At 42.9% G+C, this 23,995-nt stretch overlaps 1 protein-coding gene across 1 annotated transcript in view; it reads right to left on the reverse strand.

The window, feature by feature from the left end:
• Window positions 1-483: 483 nt before the first annotated feature.
• LOC115466827 (lysozyme C, milk isozyme-like) overlaps window positions 484-23,995 on the reverse strand; it is a 52,811-nt gene continuing 29,299 nt past the window's right edge. Inside the window, exons 3-5 of the mRNA XM_030198373.1 lie at window positions 14,427-14,570; window positions 7,422-7,500; window positions 484-706 (exon numbers count right to left, since the gene is read on the reverse strand). Coding sequence (XP_030054233.1) covers window positions 652-706; window positions 7,422-7,500; window positions 14,427-14,570 — 278 coding nt within the window. The 3' untranslated portion in view covers window positions 484-651. The remainder of the gene's footprint in view (window positions 707-7,421; window positions 7,501-14,426; window positions 14,571-23,995) is intronic.

Raw genomic sequence — 23,995 nt, forward strand, 5'->3', positions numbered from 1 at the left:
ATCTACTATTGGTATACTGTTTGTCTCTCCAATAACCTTGTGTTTGGGGGGGGGGGGGGGGTTTACTCCCTTATTATAATCGGATGCAATCATGGCTTGAGCCTGTGACACCATCAGGGTACAAAGGTGACATTTCTCAGGCACCAGTAGAGGTCATTTTGAAATTATTCTCACAAAGATTTTATTACAGAGAGGAGGGATTCAGCTAATAACAACAACTGAAGTTAAGTCTCAGGTTCTCAATCCTAAAAGTTCAAGAAGAAGTGTAGTGTGAAGCCTGAGGTTACAGAAATGTTTGCAGAAGCGACATACCTCCCTTGGAAAGGGTAAATGCACCACCACTGTTGGATAGATCTTATCTTTTGCTTAGCAGAAGCTGAGAAGAATCCGGTTATCCAAACAAAAAGGTCTTAAGTTAGGAACAGTAAATACAATTCAATCTATAAAATTATTGGTTTCACCAAGAAAGATGAAGACACTGAATTGATGATTTGAAAGTGATTTAATGGTAGACAGTTAATGCAGACTGCTGAATGTACTACAATGATTGAATTTATGGAAATGTGTTTTGACAATTTATTTTAATACAGGATATTTGAGGATAAGCTGAACAAGGCACTCAAAGGAAGTTTTCCAGAGTCAAAGCAGGAATCAACAGCTGAATGCACTCAGATCCTTTCCCTTACAGTTCTGTACCCAGGGAGTCCTTGAATAAAAACAGAAACAATAGATTGAAGAAATACATGCTTGATTTATGACAGAAAGACAAATATTAGGCACGGCCCTTCTCTTCAGGCACATGTGGGCTCTTTTTCTAAACAGATTTCAATGACATGTAGTATGAAAGTTTGATCCTTAACAAGAGGCTCTCCCCCAAAACTTCAGCCTCATCTTAGGCCATTAAAAAAAATTACCACGTGAGAAGTTACCCATCCATTTTGCAGGCAGTAAGGGCTCACATGGTAAACCTGCTCTAACCATTTAGTACGCACTAATGTAGCTGCACTAACTGATTGGCACAGGAATTCCCCCTCACCCCCTCATAAAAGAAAAAAGAAACATTTTTTAGCACATAGATTAATGCACCATAGATTAGTACACCATTTTGAGGTGTGTTAGGCGCATGTTAGCGCCAAATGCAGCTTAGTAAATGGATTACTAATTAAGAGCTCTGGTTCCCTGAAATGGCTTGTGAAGTGCACATTTTTCCCACTAGTGAACTGGTAAATGTTTCTAATATTTCTGTGATAATGAAGCCTCTGCTCTAAAGTTCAGTGTGCATGTTAAGTCTGTTCATCACATATGCTAAATAGCATGCTATGTGCTATGGCCATAGCTGAAATACTAAGGGCTAGGTCTACTAAGTGGAGCTATGGGCGTGTTAATGTTTTTAACGCGTGTAAATGGTTTATGCTCGTTAAACGCTAATGTGCTCATAGAAATGTATAGGCGCGTTAGCGTTTAACGTGCCTTAAATTTACAGGCATGTTAGAAACGCTAACACACCTTAGTAAACATACCCCTAAATGAGCCTCTGTTTATGTTTGCAGCTAAGAAGAAAAATCAGTATGGATATGCATGTAATGAATAATGTCTGATGTGATCAGGCTTTAGGGTTGCATGGAAGTAAGCATCGTAGGCTGTCCTTGACAAGATTTCCTGAAGCCTCAAATATAATTCTTGTTTAGAGTGGGTGTTAAATGTTAGCATATGTATTGGTCTGGTAAGCTAATGTTTTACCACTAGGTGGAAGGATTTTTCCCTATTGTTTATGCAAGCATTTAGCTGGGGTATTGAATAATTTCTCAGCCTCTTTTTCTTTATGAACTGTTCTGTTTTTGGCTACTTAATTTTCTGCAAAGACATGTTGTGTGTCTAGCTTGTTTCTTTTAAATTTTAAGTATTTACTTATCTGATCCACTAAGAACTTTAGAATAACAGAATATCAGTTTTTTAAAAATAAATACCACCACCCCTTCTCTAGCATTGCCCTTCTCCCTACATACCTAGCATCTCTTCTCTGTCTCCATGTCCCTATGCTCCCTCCATATCCAGCATCTGTTCTCTGTCTCCCTGTCTCTCCCCTCTCTCCTCAATTTCTCCCACCCACACTCCCCTTCCTCACAGTTAGTATGGCTCCTTCCTGGGTCTTCAGTGCTTCTCCTTCTATGTTCCAGCCATCTTTTCCCCCTTTTCTTCCCCTCCCCCAGTCTCTCTCTCTCTCTCTCTCTCTCTTTCTCTCTCCAAACAGCTGGTTCAGCATCTTTTCTTGACTGTTAGTCTCTCACCTCTCCTCCTCCTAGTCCAGAAGAACAGCACTTAATTCTTTCTGCCTGGGTAAAGCACCTTGTTCTGCCTCACTCTTGCCTACAGGTTCAGCATTTTCCCCCTTCTCTCCCAGTTGGTCCAGCACTTCTTCACTTCTGCTCCCCGCAGATCACTGGTGTTGCTAGCCTGACTTGTTCATTGCCAGTAGAGGCAGTGCAGCGATTGAAAGGAGCTGCCTTGGGGCCTAGGTCTTCCCTATGACATGTCCTACTTCCTCTGATGCAACTTCCTGTTCTGCATGGGAAGGATGCATTACAGGGAAGAATGAGGTCCTGAGGCAGCATCTTTCAACTGCTGCAGTGCCTCTACTGGCAGCAAACAAGGCAGGCTAGCAGCACAAGTGAGCTGCAGGGTTTAGGAGGGAAAAAGGGAGGGAGAGAGGAAGAACTGCCAGCAGTTGGAGCAGCCTTGAAGCTGATGGCAGCCTGGGACAATGCTTACAGTGAGTCAGGGGTCCTCTTGTGGAGGTCACACTACTTGCCGCTGGGGAGGATTAACTTCCCCAAGCATCTTATATAGGGCACCTATGAACCCTCTTTCTTGTTAGCCACATAGAACCAGATATATGGGATTGGGAGGCGTTTAAGGGCTGTGATTGTGATAACAGTGTGCCTATATATAGGCATCCAGAGGCTGCCTACTTCCCTTCATTGAAGGGGAAAGGGGATGGGATTTGTTATACTACCTTTCTGTGGTTACAGTCAAAGCAGTTTACATATTATATACAGACACTTATTTTATACCTTGGGGCAACAGTTAAGTGACTTGCCCTCAGTTACAAGAGCTGCATTGGGAATCAAACCAAATCCCCCTGGTTCTCAGGCCACTGCACTAACCATTAGGCTACTCCTGCACTATCTTAATGGGACACATATTAACAGGGTAAATACACATGTATGCACTTAGGTGTGATCAGTAGTATAAATGTTTGCATCTAATTCCAGTGATAAGCCTGTAACTTACAATCAATCTTCTGTCAGTTGTGTGTGTAATTTATACCCCACTCACGCTCTGTCTATGTTTATGTCCACCTGCAAATTATACACTATTGAAGATATGTATGTAATCATATAATATGTCTAATACAGCATATTAGAATATATGTTAATATTCTAAACATTTATGTGCATAACTGGTGCCTAAATGTTAGTGTCCACTTACAAATACCTCCTAATTGATTAGTGTAAAATTTTGGGGCTGGTCTCCAGATAACTTTGAATATTGTCTATTATTGTAATGTTTATATTATATGGACGCTTATCATATTTCTGTTATATGATTGTTCTACAGTGATGTTAAATGTGTATATTTTTGGTACTGTTTTATGTTAGTCCTATTTTTAGATTTCAATTTGCAGTTTCCAAATTTACATTATTTTTTGTGTTTATGTTTATATTTGGTCATTTTACTATTGTTATGCTGTTAACAAAATTGTAAGCTTTATGTTAAACTGTACTTTCTTAACACCACCTTGGGTGAGTCTCTTCATAAAGTACTCCTGGGGGAATTTTGCACAACTGCACAATGCAGAATTTGTGAAGAATTCTCCAGTCTTGCAGAATGCTCAGAATTCTGCACTTATTGTGCTGAATTCTGCAAAGCTGCCACCATCAGATCTCTCCCCAATCTGTCTCCCCCTTCCCCGAAGATTGTAGGCAGGAGGAGGAGGAAGTGACCTGCTGCACATGGCTTCACTTCCTTATCCTCTTCCGGCTTAGACCAGATTATTTATGGGACACTGGAGTCTGGTGGTTCTCATAGGCAGTCAAATCTAAGCCAGCAGGGGAGGAGGATATGACTCGATGTACAGTGGTTCACTTCCTCTGCTTCCTGCTCGCAATCTCTGTGGGGGGGGAGAGGGAGAGCAGGCCTCAGCTTCTCCAAGTGTACAATGGTGAGAGGGCAGGCAGACAAAGCTGATTATGCCATTGCAGGAAGGGGGGACAGAGAAAGGTGAATGTGCCAAGGGTATGATGTGTGTGGGGGGAGGAGGAGGGAGATAGACAAAGGTAAATATGTCATGGGGAGAGATAGGCAGAAAACGAATGTGCCATTGGAGGAGAGGGGGACCATATAAAGGTGAGTGTGCCATTGGGAAGGTTAGTGAGGCGGAGCATGCAAAGGTGAATATGCTATGGAGAAGGTGGGTGGAGGAGGAACAGACAAAGGTGAATGTGCCATGGGAGGGGGAAGCATGGCAAGGGTGCCATGGGGAGGGGGCAGCACAAGGTGAGTATGCCATGGGAGGGAGCAGAACAAGGTGAGAGTGCACGATGGGGAAGGTTGGAAGTGGTGGTAGAACAAGGTGAGAGTGTGTCATGTGGAGGGTTGGAGGGGGAGGCAGAGCAAGGTGAGTGTGCCATGGAGAGGGAGGGAGTGGAAGCAGAGCAACAGAAGAAGGTGAGAGTGTTCCCTGGGGTTTGGGGGAGGAGACAGCAAAAGCTAATGTGTCATTAGGTGATTGGGGCAGAGAAAGCTGAGTGGCGATGGGGAGGGGGCAGAGAAAGCTGAGAGTGTGGCACTAGTGTGAGAGGAGAAAGCTGAGAGTGTGGCACCAGTGTGAGAGGAGATCAAACTTGAGGTTGCAATGATAGAATCAAATTGGAGGGGGGGGGGAGTTATGCTATATGTTAAAGAGGGAATTGAGTCAAATAAAGTAAACATGCCACATGACACAGATAGCAGCGTGGAATCATTATGGATAGAAATTTAAAGTGTGAAGGGAAGGTGTAGGGCTGTACTACCATCCACCAGGACAGAACGAACAGACGGATGAAGAAATGTTTACAGAGATTAGGAAACTGGGAAATTGGGCAGCGCTATCATAATGAGTGATTTCAATTACCCTGATGTTGACTGGAGAAATGTTACATCAGGGAGTGCCAGAGAGATAACATTTCTAGATGTAATAAACAACAGCTTCTTGGAGCAGCTGGTCCAGGAACTGTCAAGAGGTGGAGCTATTTTGGATCTGGTCCTTGGGGGTGTGCAGGCATAGTGCGAGAAGTGGTGTTGTTGGGTCCCTTGGGAAACAGTGATCATAACATGATCAAGTTTGAGCTACTATCTGGGATGAACCCGCTAAGGAAATCTACTGTAGCTGCATTTAATTTTTGAAAGGGTGACTATAATAAAATGAGGAATATGGTTAAAAAGAAACTGAAAAGATTGGCTGCAAAAGTTAGGACACTAACCAGCTCATTTTCGAAAGGAGAAGGGCGCCCATCCTCGGGAGATGGGCGTCCTTCTCCCGAGGGCGCCCAAATCGGTATAATCGAAAGCCGATTTTGGGCGCTTTCAACTGCACTCCGTTGTGGAGACGAACAAAGCTCACAGGGTCGTGTCAGCACAGTAGCAAAGGCAGGACAGGGGCGAGCATGGGAGTGGTTAACAGGTAGGCGGTTTAAGGCCATAATGGAAATAAGAAGGGCGCCTGTAGCGAGAATTTATGTCGTTTTTTCTGGACCCTTTTTTAGGTCCAAGTCCCAAACATGTGCCCCAGCTGCCCAGATGACCACCAGAGGGAATCAGGGATGACTTCCCCTGACTCCCCCAGTGGTCACTAACCCCCTCCCACCAAAAAAAAAAGAACTTTAAAAACTTTTTTTCCAGCCTTTAAGCCAGCCTCACATGTCACCCAGCTCCATCACAGCAGTATGCAGGTCCCTGGAGCAGTTTTTAGTGGGTGCAGTGCACTTCAGGCAGGTGGACCCAGGCCCATCCCCCCTACCTGTTACACTTGTGGTGGTAAATGGGAGCTCTCCAACCCCCCCAAAACCTACTGTACCTACATCTAGGTGCCCCCCTTCAGCCATAAGTGCTATGGTAATGGTGTAGAGTTGTGAGGAGTGGGTTGGGGGGGATTTGGGGTGCTCAGCACCCAAGGTAAGGGAGCTATGCACCTGGGAGGTATTTTAATGTGTTTTTTTAAATTTTTTAAAGTGCCCCCTAGGGTGCCCGGTTGGTGTCCTGGCATGTGAGGGGGGCCAGTGCACTTCGAATCCTGGCTGCTCCCACGACCAAATGCCTTGGAGTTGTTCATTTTTGAGCTGGGCAGCTTCGGTTTCCATTATCCCTGAAAACCGATACCGCCCATCTCAAATCCACCCAAATCTGATGCATTTGCCCAGCACAAACCGTATTATCGAAACAAAAGATGGACGCCCATCTTTTTCAATAATACGGTTCGCCCCACACTTCGCCAGAACGTCCTCGGAGATGGACGCCCTTAGAGATGGACGCCTGCGTTCGATTATGCCTCTCTAAATCAGGTGTGGACATTATTCAAAAATGCTATCTTGGAAGCCCAGTCCAGATGCATTCCACATATTTGCAAAGGTGGAAAGAAGAGAAACAGCAGCCAGCATGGTTAAAAGGTTAAGTAAAGGAGGCCAATACAGCCAAAAGATTGTCCTTCAAAGAATAGAAAAAGGACCCACATGAAGAAAATAAGAAGCAACATAAGCACTGGCAAGCCAGATGCAAAGCATTAATAAAGAAGGCTAAAAGAGAATATGAAGAGAAACTTGCCGCAGAGGTTGCTATGGGGAGGGTGGGGGAGAGATACAATGATAGCTGGGAAGAGGAGGAAAAAGAATGAGGTAGAAGTGTATGCCTCAGAGGGAGGGAAAAGGAGAGTTTGGACATTCCTTGTGGAAGAAAACTTTGTGGTCAGAATTACGGGTCCTGCAGAGAGTTAGAGGAAAAGAGAGAACTGCAGTTGGAGTGAAAGGTGGAACTGGGAAAGCTGGAGCTTCAGGAGGAAATTGGAAGGGAATGTCAGGGCTTAGAATTGGGAAATTCTGTGCAAAAACACTATATATAAATTACAGAACTGTACAGAATTTTAAAAAGGTTTATGCAGAATTCCCCTGCACGGGTTATAGTATTTGCTCATCTAACTGCCTGCAGTCAGGCGCAAGCATTTCCACCAGTCATTTGGCTGTCATAAGTGCTTGCGTCTAAAGGTTTGTCGCATAAATGTTGACTGAAGTTATAGAATCTGGTGCTTAAATTTTGGTGATCTTTAATTACCCCCTTGTTATGGTTAATTCCAAAGCTAATGAATAAACAGTTTGGAACATGTCCTTTACCAAGCATCAAGGCCATTAGGATCCTGGACAATTCTTTTCACACATAGTATGTCATCATAAATATTACTGTCCAGTAGGTCTGAAAAATATAAAGAGAGCATAGCTTTAATTATTATTCTGACCACTTACTATTGTCATTATAATAACATATTACGTAACTGCATCAAAAAGTGTACCTAGTCCATCCAGTCTCCCCAGTTACTCCTGTCTACACAGTCAAGGACATACCCCACTGCCAGACAAACCCCCTGCAGGATATCACTCCATATTCAATACAATCTTCCACCATTGTACTTCAATTTCCTGGGTAGCTGAGGATTCAAAATCCCTCTTTCTCTTTCAGCACCTCTCCTCTTATTATTATTACTACAGTCTTATATCCAGCAAAACACCACAAACATTTTGTGGGTAGCAAAGTAAACAAACTGAACAGGCTGCAGGAATTATAAAAAATTAAACAGAAAATATAATATCCATGAAAGGTCATAATTTTAAATTAATAACATTTTTAAAAAATAAATATCTTAAGAAATTTCCTAATCTGAAGATAGTCATAAATTCTTAACAGAAAAGCAAATCTAACTACAAAATCTTTTAAAAATCCAAGCACCCACAAACACTAGCACAACTGTTACCCACTATTTTGGCCTTCTAGGTTCCGAAGACTTTTGTGGTCATTGCAATGTTTACCCAGCCTCCCGGAGAGAGCCAGCTAAATAAGAACCTGTTTTTACAATGGGATTCTAGGCATTACTTTAGTAGCAACCTGGCAGATAGAACTAGCTGCTAAGTAATTATCCAGCTCATTTTCGAAAGTGATCACCGGCCAGTGGCGTACCAAGGGGGGGGGGGGCGGTGGGGGCAGTCCGCCCCGGGTGCACACCGCTGGGGGGGGTGCCATGGCGTGCACCTGCTCAGCGTTGGCTGAGTTGGCGCGTTCGCTGCAGCCTGCAGCTCCCTCTCTGCCCCGGAACAGGTTACTTCCTGCTCCGGGTCAGAGGGAGCTGCAGGCTGCAGCGAATGCGCCAACTCAGCCAACGCTGAACAGGCGTGCGCTGCGGCACCCCGCACAGCGGCGTGCACCCGGGGGGGGTTCTTTCGCGGGGGAGGGTGCTTTGGCGGGGGGGCGTCCGCACTGCATCAGGGGGGGGTGGTGGTGCTGCACCCAGGGGGCGGGGCGCCGCCCCGGGTGTCCGCCCCCCTAGGAACGCCACTGTCACCGGCCATCTTCCGACACAAATCGGGAGATGGCCGGTGATCTCCTGAAACTGGCCAAATCGGTATAATTGAAAGCCGATTTTTTGACACACTCGCCAGCATTCCGTCGCGGAGGCGGCCAAAGTACAAGGGGGCATGTCAGTGGCATAGCAAAGGCGAGACATGGGCAGGGTGAACAGATGGGCAGCTTCAGCGCATAATGGAAAAAAGAAAACTGGCGATCACGAGCATTTGGCTGGTTTTACTTGGTCCATTTAGAGGCTCATTTTCAAAGCACCATAGCCTCCCAAAGTTCCATAGAAACCTATGGAACTTAGCCTCCCAAAGTGCTTTGAAAATATGCCTCTTATTATCACAACCAAGCCTCAAAAAGGTGCCCAAACTGACCAGATGACCACCGGAGGGAATGGGGGATGACCTCCCCGTACTCCCCCAGTGGTCACCAAACCCCTCCCACCGAAAAAAAACAAAAAACTTTTTTTGTCAGCCTCTCCCTGTATTTAAATGGGGTTAAAAAACGCCAGCGCCATCTTTACGAAGGGTTTGATTCCGATATATAATAGTAGAGCTGGCGCTAAGGGATACCTGGGGTAAGAAAGTTGATAGAATGGGCTCAAATCTACCCTTGCTTGATTGACCGATAATGTGGGTTTGTCAGGCAAAGGGAGGAGAAAAACTGATGTTTTTTGTTTTTATTATAGGGGAATGTCCTTGATACAGCTCGCACCTGACCAAAACATGCATATCAGACAATTGAGTCCCCGGGTCTGACATATAAAAAGATAAGTACAAATAAGTAGAGAAAATATGCAAAAATTTAAAATTAAAAAATTTGATAATCGGGTGAGCCAATGAAGAAGTTGGCGCTAAGTACATTGCTATATGTATATCTTGAGCAATGAGCACTGCTGAGGTCACCAAATTTAGATAAAAGTGAAAGTTTTCTACTGAAGATTTGAATTAATAAAAACGTATTTATTGAATTTTGCACTGGATCCCACAGTAACAATATTCTAGTTGGTGCATTTTGGGATTCGAGTTGAACGTTATTGAATGATAATTGGCTATTGACTGGAAGTAATTATATCATTGCAGCCTGACACACAAACTACTACTACTACTACTTAACATTTCTAGAGCGCTACTAGGGTTACGCAGCGCTGTACAGTTTAACAAAAAGGACAGTCCCTACTCGAAGGAGCTTACAATCTATGTCCAATAAAAAAGGTATCATCTTATTTTCTTTTCCATGTTTTATTTTGTTTGATTTCTATTGATAACCTTAAGAGTGGACTAACACGGCTACCACACTCCTCTAATCTAAAGGATGAAATGCCAAGTTGGGGCAGTCAAGATTTCCTGAATAGAGGTAAAGTGGTTAGGTGCCGAAGGTGACATTGAAGAGGTGGGCTTTGAGCAAGCAGCATGAGTGTCTAGGTATCTACAGCTTCCCAGATTAAACTAGTTGCTATTCAGAGGTGACAGATCATGGACATTCACCAATCTAGAAGATTTTCTCACACCAACCTGAACCCTTTCTGAACTTTTTCCCATTACAGTTGGAAGGGAAGGCAGATGTCATTGCTGGCTTTGACCTGCAAGCTTTTTTTCTATTTCTCTTTTTGTTTAAGAAAATTATCACTGTTGCTATTATTTCTTCTGCTGTTTCGCCATTATTTTTGCAATAAGGATCCTCTTTACTTATCTATCACCAGTTCTGTGAAAAATTAAGTACTCATGTTGTTCATGATTGCAATTCATCAGAACCTCGTAACATGATCCTGTTCTATAATATCCTTTCCACTGAGACAAACGAGCATCATGTGCATCATTAATATCTTTATCATATGTCCCTAAACTTTCTTCTCCTGTAGCGTATATATATTTAGATCCGTATGTCTTATCTCATAAGACTGGAGAAGCAGAACCCATGGTTCTAAGTCTTGAAGATCTGTCTTGTATATCATTCAGTTTTCTCTGTTTGCTTGTTTTGTGATCCACTTAGGGATTTTTATAAGTAGAATAAAAGTGCTTTAATAAATAAACACACATGTTATGCATTTCTTAAAAGTAAACTCAAAGCTATTTCTGGACCACCTTCATTTCTTTATGTCCTATCAGATGCATGATCAATATAGCAGAAAAGGTTTCACTAAGAACCTGTGTGATGGCATAGTCATTTTGGAGCAGATTCTCAAAGCTTTTATCTGGATAACTGCTGGCAAGAGGGATATTCAGCAGCACTAAATGTGCAGTGCTACCAAACATATCCTCTGACCGCTTCAACACTATCCAGATAGTTTTGGGGCAGTGGTTAACCAGGTAGTGGCCTTATTCAGACTACTAACCAGATCAAAAGGGCTGTCCTGACTTAATCTGGTTAATGGTCTGAATATAGCTGCTAACTGGATAGCATTTATGGGTCGGCACTAAAACCGAATATTCGGGGCTAGAACCTGGATATTGGCACTGGACATCTGGTTTCATTTTAACCTCATCAGCCAGCATTTTGTTTAAATGCTGACCACCATGGCTAAAATATTTATGTTTGCTTAAGTTTAAATATACCACCTTTCTTCTAGGATAACAAGGTGAAATCGCAAACAGAACTCCAACTTGTAGACAGAAAATCTCAGAGGACAGAAGACAGCAGCATGATTGTCTGTTTCCTCTTTTCCCTCTCCCATCTGACTCCAATCCTCTCTAATATAAGATATATAGCAAAATATCCCTCTCTCTCTGTTCCTGATTCTTAGACTTCTATTACTAATCCCTAGTCACCTATTCTCCCAATGAGTTTCCCCAGTCCCTGCTCATCCAATCCCATATGTTCCTCCCTCTCCAGTAATCTTCTCCTCACAATCATGTGCCTTCTGCCTCTGCCTTTTTCTCATCCCTCATCCCTCCCTTTTCCTCTCCTTCTCAGGCCAGTTACCTGTCTGCTCTTCTCCATTCAGCAAAGGCCAGTTGCCTTTCCATTCTTCTTCTCTTCTACCAGTGCATAGCACAGCATACGCTCTCCTGTGCCTCTGCCTTAATGCACCAGTGAAAAAGTCTGTGGTGCAGTTACCTGAGGTTTCTCTCCTCTGTGCCTGCACCCTGAGCATGCTTAGAGCTCATGGGTAGGTATGTCCTAATGCTGATTTTATGTGTAATGAGATCAGTGTATGGACATTCGTGCCCGTGAGTTCTAACCATGTTCAGGGTGCGGGCACAAGGGATAACTAAGCAGTGATGGGGCCGATAGCTTCAAGTCTTTCACAGATTAAAGGCAACTCTATAACTTACGTGTTCACATTTATAATTTCAGACAGCTCTGGCCTCTCTCTTTGAAAAATGAGGAATTAGGCAGAGTAGGTAGGACTTTTAGGGGCATAACTATCAAGGTGGGCTAATCTTTTTATCACAGGTCCCATTTTATGAATGAGACCTAGTTCCTAATAACTGGAGTTAACAGTAAAACAACAGATCTTAACGGTAGTCCACAATGATAACTCCCCCCCCCCCCCCCCTTATATGACAAATAGCCCTTTTGAAAGAAATGTACTGTATATATTTTACAACTAGTCTAGGTCCACACAGAGGCCTAACTTGGAAGTATTTTAACAGAAACAGAAGGATATTCAAAAAGAAGGGCTTACTGTATTCTGGGTCTTTGCCACAAGACAGGGATCAGATTCTTTGATGGGACAGGGTGGGGTGGGAGGAGGGGAAGGATTGTCCACTTCAAGGCAAACTTTCTAGTTTAATGAGACAGTCTTCATAGCAAAGTGGTGTTTTAAAATAAATGTCTGTACTCAATACAATTCTGTAATGCAAACTATTAATGGCAACAGGTTGCAAAGCAAATGTGTAACATATAAACAAAGAAAGCAGAATAGGGACTAGATCCTCTCTTTTACACACTTGAGGGGTACCCACTTATCTTCTTTGGCCTTCAGATTCCCTCTCCAAGGACCCATTCCTTTTATCTTGCTGCACCATATGCCTAGAATAGACTTCCTGAGCCTGTACGTCAAGCTCCATCTCTGGCTGCTTTCAAATCTAGGCTAAAAGCCCACCTTTTTGATGCTGCTTTTAACCCCTTACTCACTTGTTCAGTACCCATGTTTTATCATTCCCACCTTACTAATTCCCTTATCTCTGATTTGTCCTGTTTGTCTGTCCTAATTAGATTGTAAACTCTGTCGAGCAGGGACTGTCTCTTCATGTTCAAGCGCATAGCGCTGCGTACGTCCCGTAGAACATGGTTCAGTCCATATAACTATATAGCAGGATCACCACACTGTACCTCTGTGTCTACAAATGGGAACATTCTGGAGTTTCTGCTCCTAGTCTGAACTGTCTGCAGTATTTATCTATTTTTTTTATAGCGTGCCTTCTTTAGAAACTCTTTGAAAATGGTTTACAATACCATACAAGATAACACATTTAAATCTATAATTGAAACAAAAAGAAATGAAGAATAAAAAGAAATAAAAATACATTTAAAGAACATCATGGGGTAATAGAAGATGGACCTGCCTGTCCTTCATTGGTCAGAGAGTGCCTCCTTCTTTGCGTTTGGAAGGAAGTATAAAAGGACCTGTACTGAGCAATCAGGCATCTTCTCATACCCTTCACATTAATTCAGAAAATAAAGAAAGGTTGTGTGTGTGTGTGGGGGGGGGGGGGGGGGGGGGGGGCGCTTGGACACAGGCTGTGAGGCAACCATTAAGATGACCAGCTATGTCATAAATCTACAGGAAGTGCTGTTATCCCCCAGCTGGTTTGTGTTAAATTCGCAGCTAATGCCAAAGTACAGTTTGTTGGAAAAGAAGTAAAGTAGAAGGGACTCAGAAATATCCAAAAGCTGATGGAGCAACTATGTGGGGTTTTCCTTAGTGAGATGAGGGGGCCTTCAAGGTGCATCCAACCTTTTCCCAAGGGAGGCTCAGAACTGAAGTGTCTGGCTTCTGGTCTAGGAAGTGTTTTTGACTTTCTGAAGCATTTGATCTTTATCCCCCAACTTACTCTCATAAAGAGAAGAGGAAATGACCAGTTTTATATATCTACCTAGGAGGCGCACTGAGAAGTTTTGATTTTGGTGTAAGTATCCATAGTATGAGACACTGACTATGCCTTATTAGGGAACTGAGTGTTAGAAATTTTTATTTTGCAAGTATCTTATAGAAATCAATAAGAGACAGTGTTCGAGGAGCCCAGCTTGGGTCTTAAAAGAACAAGAGACAGAAAGAGAGAGAGATGAACTATTTCATGTTACAAGCCTTGAACTACTGATTCTTTGAACTGTGACTGATTTACCCTTTTAAAACATTCTCTGTATTGTTTATTATTGCTTTTGGTAATAGAGATGATTTATTTTGAAGATCACAGCTAAACATTTTGATTCTATAGTGCCTTTGGAATCCACTTTACTTTTTGGTAATCAGACCTTGATATTTTTACCTTCCTTGTCCCTCCAGTTCCTTTGTTTTACTGCATTGGTTGTGCTCCTGCTATTCCCGCCCCCCCCCCCCCCCCCCCACCTTGTTTTAAGTACCAGCATCCTTAGTTTCTATGATATTTATTCAATAATGATAACATAAAATGCACAGAATTTGTTCCAGCACTTGCTTTCTCCAATGGACTGAAATATCTGATCCCTGCTTTATTTTATATAGAGTTTTTTTTTTCTGATCATATTTTCAAGTTGAACTATCATACCTATGATATCAAAAGGACAGAAAGAATAGAATCATTGTTTACTTTTACATGCAAAAATAAAGAATATTATGTTTTACATACCTGAGCACAGAATATTGCAGGGTTTATTCTCTTCCCAATTATAGTTGCACCACCAGTCACCGTTGATTTGAAATATTCCAAATTCAGTGGGACTGTTGTTTAATGATGTGTCATAATAACTTGCATAGTAGGCCAAGCAGGCATCTGTGAAAACCAATGGAAAGGTTTTCAGAAGACAATGAGAACAGACTGTATTGATTCAACAATGAACTGGATTCTTTGCAGGTTGTGATATCATTATGAAGGCAATATCAGATTTCTCTAAACATGCTGCATATATATGAGTGTCAAAGAACACAAATTTTTACTTAGATGCTTAGCTTACAAAGAATCAGAAGGCAATAATTGTGCTGGGAGCCATACAGATACAGTCTTAGAAAAAATATAAATAATCCGTAAGGGTCTTCTCTAAAGAAAATGCATATAAACATCAGAAAAGTTGTGCTGTCAGACCAAGGTCCACTGAAACCCTGGAGCATCCTGTCTCTGACAGTGGTCAGTCCGAGTCTCAAACACCCAGCAGATCCTAAAAAGTGGAGTTCATTTCTAGGTATTAGCAAACCTCCTTCAATCCTTTGCAACAGATTCCACAGCTTAATTATGTGCTGTGTGGGAAAAAAAACCTTTAAAAAATTTGTTTTTAATCTGCTAGTCAGGAGTTTCACGGAGTGTTGTTATGTTTTAGGTTTTGTTTGAAAGATTGAATAATTATTCCTTATTTAACCATTTCACCCTACTCATGACTTTATAAACTATCGTATCGCCTCCCAGCTGTCTTCTCAGAGCTGAAGAGTACTAATTTGGCTATATCCTTTTTGAGAAGGTGTGAGCAGAACTAGACTAGATTCAGTAAATGACGCCTAAAGATAAATGGATGTCTGTCTAGTGCAAACTTACCACACTGCCATTTCTTTTTCGGGGGCTTTTTACCCGCTATGTGCCCGTTAGAGCGGATTCCCATGCCTAACCTTAATTGCCAGCATTTACGCCTGCTAAAACCTGGTGTAAATGTTGGCTCCTAATTTTTGGGAACTGAACGCTCAAATCATTGTATTCTATAACATTGTGCCTAACTCCTAGAAATACCCCCTGATCTGCCCATACCCCTCCCATGGCCACACCCCTTTGGAGTTGTGCTCTAGAAAAGTTAGGAGCATAAGTTGTAGAATAGCTACTGGGGCAGAAGGGCACGTAAATCCAAATTGGTGTCAATCAAGACCATTATTGATAATGCTTTGTTAACGCCTTGTTAACAAATTGATTTGTACACATATCTGCTCAGTGCACACAAATCTGCGTGACTTTCTTTGGCAATCGATTTAGAATCCAGGGGGGCACAATGTTCAAGGTGTGGTGGCAGCACAAACCTAAACAGAATCATAACAAGATCCTCAATTTTGATCTCTGTTCCATTTTGAAAAGACCCTAAAGTTCTTCTTGCTCTTTTAACAACCACAACACACTGGGCTGAAAATGCCAATATATAGTCCAACATTTTGTACCCGAAGTTGGAATTATTTTTCTCTATGTGCCAGGGGTGTAGCCAGACTTCCGTGGGAGGGGGGTCCAAAGCCCGAGAGGAGGGGGCACATTTTAGCCCTCCTCCCAACGACGCCCCCCCGCCGCCATTGCCGCCCCCCACGTCTTTTCCGACCCCCCTCCTGCCGCGAACCCTCCCCCGCCGCCGCCTACCTATGTGCAGGACGTCAGACTCAGAGAACAGAGTTCTGTTCTCTGAGTCTGACGTTGCACGTACAACGTGCAGGACGTCAGCAATGCATGCAACAGCAGGAGCAGGATGGGGAGGACGTCGACTGGTGGGGAGTGGGGTCCCCTGCTAGCAAAAGTGAAGGTAGGCAGCGGCGGGGGTGGGTTCGCCAGGAGGGGGGGTCCAGGCTGGAATCTACGGGGGCCCAGGCCCCCTCAGGCCCCACGTAGCTACGCCACTGCTATGTGCATCACTTTGCGCTTGCCAATACTACATTTCCTCTGCCATTTAGATCATTTACGCTTATATTAAATAAAACAGGTCCCTTAGGGCACTCTACTACTGACCATTGACCTTGTGGACAACTCATTATTTAGTCCTACTTCGTGTTTTCTGTTTTTAAGTCACATTGCAATTTGCAATAGCAGATTGTCTCCTATCCCATGACTCATTAATTTCTTGAGGAATCTGACATGGGGGACTTCTGAAAATCCAAACACACTCTGGCCATTATTAGAAACATATCCACATGTACTATAATTAGTGGTATACATGTGTATATATCATATACACATGTAAACACTAATTTTAGAAAGTTTCTATTTACACGTGGTGAGTGCATCTGTACTATTTGCTGATTCAGTTACTGCTAAATGTATATTACTTACATCGTTTTATACGTTCCAGGTCTAAGAGTGAGTCCCACCCAGACTCCATCCATGTGTTACACCCACCTGCAAACTACACACTATCAAAGATATGTGTGTAGTTATAGAGTAGCATATACCCATAATATTGGCATATATGCATGTATGGGAACATGTACGAGTGGACATGCCAGAATTCTTGCCATGTATGTGAATATTTGGAACCCAAATGCTGGTTCTCTTCTCTACAGAATTACCCCATATCTACTTAGTGTACTTTAGTAAACAAGCAGCTTTGTTTTTATGGCATTACCGTGACTCCCTGAGCACTCCTTTTACCCCAAAGGCATGTAATAGGTGTGTGCAGGATGAAATTCTCTCTTTTTTTTTTAGTTTCCTGTGTCATTTATGGAATTTTTTTTTTGTTCTAAGGCAGTCTAATCAATTATGTACACTTTTGTTCAACAGTGCATCTGTGGATAAATAATGTGCATTGTTAAGCAATAATGCACACTATTAACAACACACACAAACATTACACAATATTTTTTTCCTGTCTTTACATGATACTCAATGTATCTGAACATATACTACTTCAATAGCTTTCCATTTTACAGGTGTTGCCAAGAAAGAAACTAAATAAATACATAAAATTAATATGAAATGACATGGAAAACACCATTACAAAACCATAAAGGAAAAGGAATCCCCTACATGGAAAACAGTCAAATCCAGGAGTAGGGGTGGACCAGAAAGATAATTGCAGCCAAATGGGTATAGTAAAAATCTTTATTAGGTACCACTCATACATCAGACCCAACACAGGGCCGTGTTTCGACAGAAAACACCCATCTGCATCAGGGGTCACTCACTCAATGAAGAAATATTATGAGTTGGTGATAGATGAAAACTGCAGAATACCAGAACCTCACCATCGTCCCCAGTCCAGTAACCTACAGTTCCACCCTCTCTCCCTCCTGGTTTCAGCTTCCATGACTACTGGGTAGAGGAAGTGGAATTTTAGGTCACTGGACTGGGTATGACGGTGAGGTTCTGGTATTCTACAGTTTTCATCTAACAATGACATAATATTTCATCCTTGGCCACCTTTAAATCTAGACTGAAAGCCCACCTCTTTAACATTGCTTTTGACTCATAACCACTTGTAACCACTCGCCTCCACCTACCCTCCTCTCCTCCTTCCTGTACACATTAATTGATTTGATTTGCTTACTTTATTTTTTTTTGTCTATTAGATTGTAAGCTCTTTGAGCAGGGACTGTCTTTCTTCTATGTTTGTGCAGCGCTGCGTACGCCTTGTAGCGCTATAGAAATGCTAAATAGTAGTAGTAGTAGTACTTCTTCAGTGAGTGACCCCTGAGGCAGACGGGTGTTTACTGTCAAAGTACGGCCCCGTGTTGGGTCTGTTGGATCTGATGTATGCATGGTACCTAATAAAGATTTGTGCTCTACCCATTTGGCTGCAAGTGTCTTTCTGGTCCACCCCAACTCCTGGATTTGGATGGAAAATTCCATTGACATTTCTCATGTCATTCTGAACAATGTACACCGTTAACACGCAACCAACTACCTCATGTGCTTTTTACTTTGGATGTGCTTGGAAAATGTTTTACTCTTAATTCTTGTCTTTACAGCCAGCTTCTTTTCAAAGCCTCTTGGCCTGCCTTATTCCTTTTTAAATCTAACTTGCAAGTGAGACCCCCTAAAGGAAGGTTTTAATAAGACATGGTTTGTGTGTTGAAGAAAGCAGGCTGGGATTTGAGGTTGGTTAGGACCAGTCAGAAAAAGATTGCATTCAAACCCCCCAGGCCCCAATGTTCAAAACTCTGGTGTTGTTCTGAATAGCATCATAAAAATACCATTGGAACAGTGCAGAAGAACAAGACCCTAATACTCAATGCTAATGAGATGCAAATATAGGTGCATTCATAGCGTTGAGCATTAGGGAGCTCAGGGGGAGTACTGCGGTAAGCTTGGCCGCTGTGTGCATGTGCCTGGCGAAACCCAAATGTGAAGCACACATTGGCATCTGTTTTCTGTGACCTAAATATACAATTTACAATTTTTTAGCATGGACGCTTATATTTAGAAGCAGGAAACAGAAGCCAGTGTATGGTCTGCTGTTTCTCATGACCAGCACTTAAGGGCATGCACGGGCTTCCTTCTGCTTCATATGAAATCCTCTCTTCCTGCTATGACCTGGTGTTATTTTTTTGCAACAGTAAGGCAGTTTTGTTTTGGGCGCTCTTTTGTGAGCATTGGGGAGGAATGCAAAATGACCTCATTTACATGAGCTTAACTACATTTGCATGCTATCTGTTACGATTATGGTATGGACCCCTCTCAAACTTACTTTATTTCTGGTGGTCAGCTTCTTTGCTGGCTTCTGTCTGTGTTGCCAGAGTTAGCTCTGTCTCTGTATGCTGGCTGCTTCCAGCATGGCTCTGATTGCTCCATTGTGCTGCACCTCATCAGTCAGGGCCTTGATAAGGAAGTAGTGTTTTCCCATTCAGTGCCTTTGCAAACACTTAGGTCCAGGTTAGTGTTTGGTGCTGTTGCACTGTGCCTTGTTTTGGCTTTTACCTTGCTTTATAGTATTTGTTCCTAGTTTGTGTTCCTTGTTGTTTGTTTCCTGAGTCCTTCCTGGTTTTCAGCCCTGTTGGTTTCCTTTCCCTCCTGTCAGAGTACCCTGTACCCTTGTGCAGTTAGCACTGCAGCCCTGTTTTGTCTCGGTGCCTGGGGGCACTTCTGTACCCTGTCTACTTTTGGCTTCCCTTGCCTCCTACCAGAGAACCTTGTAATCCTTGGTGCAGTTAGTACTGCAGTCCTGCTTTAGTCTAGGTGCCTATGGGCACTCCTGTATTCTATCTGGTTTTGGCTTCCCTTCCCTTCTGTCAGAGAACCCTGAACCCTTGTGCGGTTACACTTCTTTCTTGCCTTTGTCTGGGTGCCTGTGGGCACCGCTGTATCCTGGTTCCCTATTTCCTTGGGCTTCTGCCCCACCCTGGTTAGTCTAGCTTGTCTTAGGCCTGTTTCCCGGTATCCTGTTTCCTACCCTGAACCCTGTGTTGGTCTAGCGTGTTTAGTGTCCCTTCTAGTGTGTGTTCCTGGTGTTCCAACCTGCTAGTCCCGGTACCTGGGTTTCCTCTAAGCCCTGTCGGCTGCCTGCAGGTAGGGGCCCAACCCTTGCTGAACGGCAGCTATGTGCAGGTGAAGACTAGCTCCTGTCCGGTGTACTCCAGTCCAGTGGGTTCCAGTCTAGTGTGTTCCAGTTCCAGGTGTTCATGTCCGGTATATGCTAGTCCAGTGTGTTCCAGTCCAGTGGGTTCCAGTCTAGTGTATTCCAGTCCCGGGTGTTCCAGTCTGGTATATGCTAGTCCAGTGTGTTCCAGTCCGGAGTATTCCAGTCCAGGGTGTTCCAGTCCAGTGTGTTCCAGTCCAGTGCGTACCTGTCCGGTACGTTCCAATCAAGTGTGTTCCAGTCCGTATGTTCCGGCTCGCTTGTCTGAGTCTGCAGTCCTTGCCTTGCCGGTGTGCTAGCCCAGTGTTGGTTGGTGGGTTTTGCCTGCTGCTGTTGCTCCTCGTCAGCAGCCCAAGGGCTCACGTTCGCTCCAGAGTCTGTGACTGCGTGTTTGAACCTGAGAACCTGACACTATCTGTGCTGATGCTCGAAGTGCTCGTTGTTTCCCATGCTAGACCCTTCTGAACATTCTGCACAGGTAAATGTGGGTGCTAGTACGGGTGCCAATGGCCTCTAGTGCCCACGTTTACTTTTCAGCATCAGGGCCTCATAGGGAGAAGGGTATAGCCCTATGCAAATTGTTGAGCTTACTGTGAGAAAAGGAGTCACTAACTGTCTACCTTTGTCCTGTAAATGTTTATAGAGGCTAAAGGGAAGCAAATCAGTATGTTTAAAAAAGTCAATAACCCCCAGATTCTATATGTGATGCCCAAATTTGCACATGGATTAAAGATATGCACACAGATGAATTATCTAATAAGACATTAACTAGCAAAAATTTGAAATCAACAATCAGATATTGGCAGTAATTAGATTTTGCGCTTTCATATTGCTGCACACTATTCTATAACCCTGTGTACCTACATCCCCTTAAATGCAACTGAAAAGGGTCATGGTCAGGGGTGGGGTAGGGAAATTCAAAAATTTGTGCGCGAAGTTATAGAATACCATTATTCCCATGCCCAAATGCCAATAGTTGGGTGCCATCACAACAAGAACTAGGCACATGTACAACTTAAATAGTGAAGGGAGTTCACAGACAATCTGTTCTCAATATACTCAACTTCACAACATATACATCCTTATTATATCACAAAGGTCCAAGTGATCAGAGAGCTATAATAGGATCCATCAGATCAGCGTACCTGCCTCCATATTGGCTGAATGATTTTTATGAGCCAAGCATACTTCTAGAGGCAGTACCGCAATCCTCATCAATCCAGTTTTATGGTTTTTACTTATTTTTTCATTAGAGTAGTCATTTATATTAATTTTTGCTTTTTCACAAACATTCTTATCCTTAATCTTCAAGTTATTACTTAGCTTTTCAGCTACAGTTGATGATACATGGTGGAGACCAGTTGTCACCTGTAGCTGAAAAACTAAGTACTAACTTGAAGATTAAGGATAAGAATGTTTGTGAAAAAGCAAAAATTAATATAAATAATATAAATGACTACTCTAATGAAAAAAATAAGTAAAAATCATAAAACTGGATTGATGAGGATTGTGGTACTGCCTCTAGAAGTATGCTTGGCTCATAAAAATCATTCAGCCAATATGGAGGCAGGTACGCTGATCTGATGGATCCTATTATAGCTCTCTGATCACTTGGACCTTTGTGATAATATAAGGATGTATATGTTGTGAAGTTGAGTATATTGAGAACAGATGAACAGTTGGGTGCCCGCATTTACATCAGATTTCTGCTGGTGTAATTACCAGTGTCCAAATATGGGCACAGAAATGAGATCTAAGTGCTCTTCTATAAAGACTGTTCAGCTCAGAGCGCCCTTCATAAAATAGAACTCTGCAATGATTTTGTTTCCGGCTCCCAAATTTGGGTGTCATTTACTGAATCCAGCACATAGGGCTAGATTCTATTTATTGTGCCTCGATTTCCGAATGGAAATCAAAGAGCATTCTATAAAGTATGCTTTAAATTAGGCATACGTTATAGAATATGCTGAGTGCTGCTCCGTGAGACTAAACTTAGTTGCTGTCAATTACGCCAACTAAAACCTGGTGTAAATCTCAACGCCTAAATTAGGCATGGAGCGGGTGTATTCTATAACAATATGCATAGATTTTAGAAATGCCCATGACCTGCCCATTCCACTCCCATAACCATGCCCACTTTTCAACTACGTGATTTAGAATTTACGCGCAGCATGTTGCAGAATACACTTAGCAAGTACTGTGCATGAATTCTAATTAATCCAAATTAGTGCTGATAATTGCTTGTTAACAGCGCTGATTAGCTTGTTAACAAACTGAGTTATCCGCATTGTTATAGAATACACTTTGAATTCCATGCGGAAATGGACGCGGGATGTAAAGAATCCTGAGGATATTCTGCAATGGGAATGGAGGCAGTTTTTGATGATAAGGCAAATGCTTCACTAATCTCCATAGTCTTTTCCACTTAGTTTTAAAAACTTTGTACCACAGCATTGACATATAGAATCTAACAGGCACTACAGGATCTAGTTTTAGTCTTCCCACCCACCCCTAGGACAACTCTTCAATTATAGTCAGTTATTGTAATTAGGGTAACAAGCAAGGAGTGTTCTTACAGAGTTTTAAATACATTTCATTACCATCAAAGAAGGAAACACTAAATAAATCATACAATATACTATATAAACTAAAAGACACTTTTATTTTAGGCTAATATCCTTAATACTGTAGCAAGTTTTAAATTATTGAAAAACTCAAAAACACTAAGATGGAGTCAGCAGTCCAGCAGCAAAAGGGGTGCTATCCAGTTTTCTGCATTGAGTGTCACATGTATGATTATCTCCCAGTTGGTGAGATATCATATGTGTGTGCCCGATGCAAAGAGCTCCTTGCTCTTAGAGAACGTGTCCGTTCTCTTGAGGCTAGAGTAGCAGACTTGGTGGAGCTGAGGGAGACAGAGAGGTACATAGAGGAGACCTACAGTGATGTTGTCGAGAAGTCCCACTTCCAGTCTGGTAGCCCTTGTGCTACCTTGGAGGAGGGAGGTCTCTTAGAAGGAGAGCATCACCCTGGTGAAGTAGGAAGTAATCCTGTAGCCAGGACCTGCCCACCAGGGGATGTACTATCCTCTCGCACCAAGGATATGTCTCCAAGTGCTGCCCGGGAGAGAAAGGTTAGGACAGCCGTTGTAGTTGGTGATTCGATCATTAGGCATATAGATAGCTGGGTGGCTGGTGGACGTGAGGATCGCCTGGTGACTTGCCTGCCTGGTGCGAAGGTGGCGGACATCACGTGTCACCTAGATAGGATTTTGGATAGTGCTGGGGAGGAGCAGGCTGTCTTGGTACATGTGGGTACCAATGACATAAGAAAATGTGGGAGAGAGGTTCTGGAAGCCAAATTTAGGCTCTTAGGTAGAAAGCTCAAATCCAGATCCACTAGGGTAACATTTTCTGAAATGCTACCTGTTCCACACGCAGGGCCAAAAAGACAGGCAGAGCTCCGGAGTCTCAATGCGTGGATGAGACTATGGTGCAGGGAGAAGGGTTTTAGATTAGTTAGGAACTGGGCAACATTCTGGGGAAGGGGGAGCCTATTCCGAAAGAATGGGCTCCACCTTAACCAGCGTCGGACCAGGCTGCTGGCATCGGCATTTAAAAAGGAGATAGAGCAGCTTTTAAACTAGAAATGGGGGGAAGGCCGACAGTCGCTCAAAAGTGCATGGTTCGGGATAAGGTATCTTGCAAGGATACCTCACAAACAGGGAAGATAGGGTTTCAGGATAGTGAGGTTGCACAACAGACCGTGGTAGGCCAGGTGCCCTTAAATATAACTAAAGATCAGACAAAAGATGGCAAATCAATAGTGTCAAGTACTAAGCATCATGCAAATAGGAACAACAAACGTACTCTGAAATGTCTATATGCAAATGCTAAGAGTCTAAGAAATAAGATGGGCGAGTTGGAATATATTGTACTAAATGAAAAATTGG

This window comes from Microcaecilia unicolor, chromosome 3 (assembly GCF_901765095.1).
Source record: "Microcaecilia unicolor chromosome 3, aMicUni1.1, whole genome shotgun sequence".
Taxonomy (NCBI): Eukaryota; Metazoa; Chordata; class Amphibia; order Gymnophiona; family Siphonopidae; genus Microcaecilia; species Microcaecilia unicolor.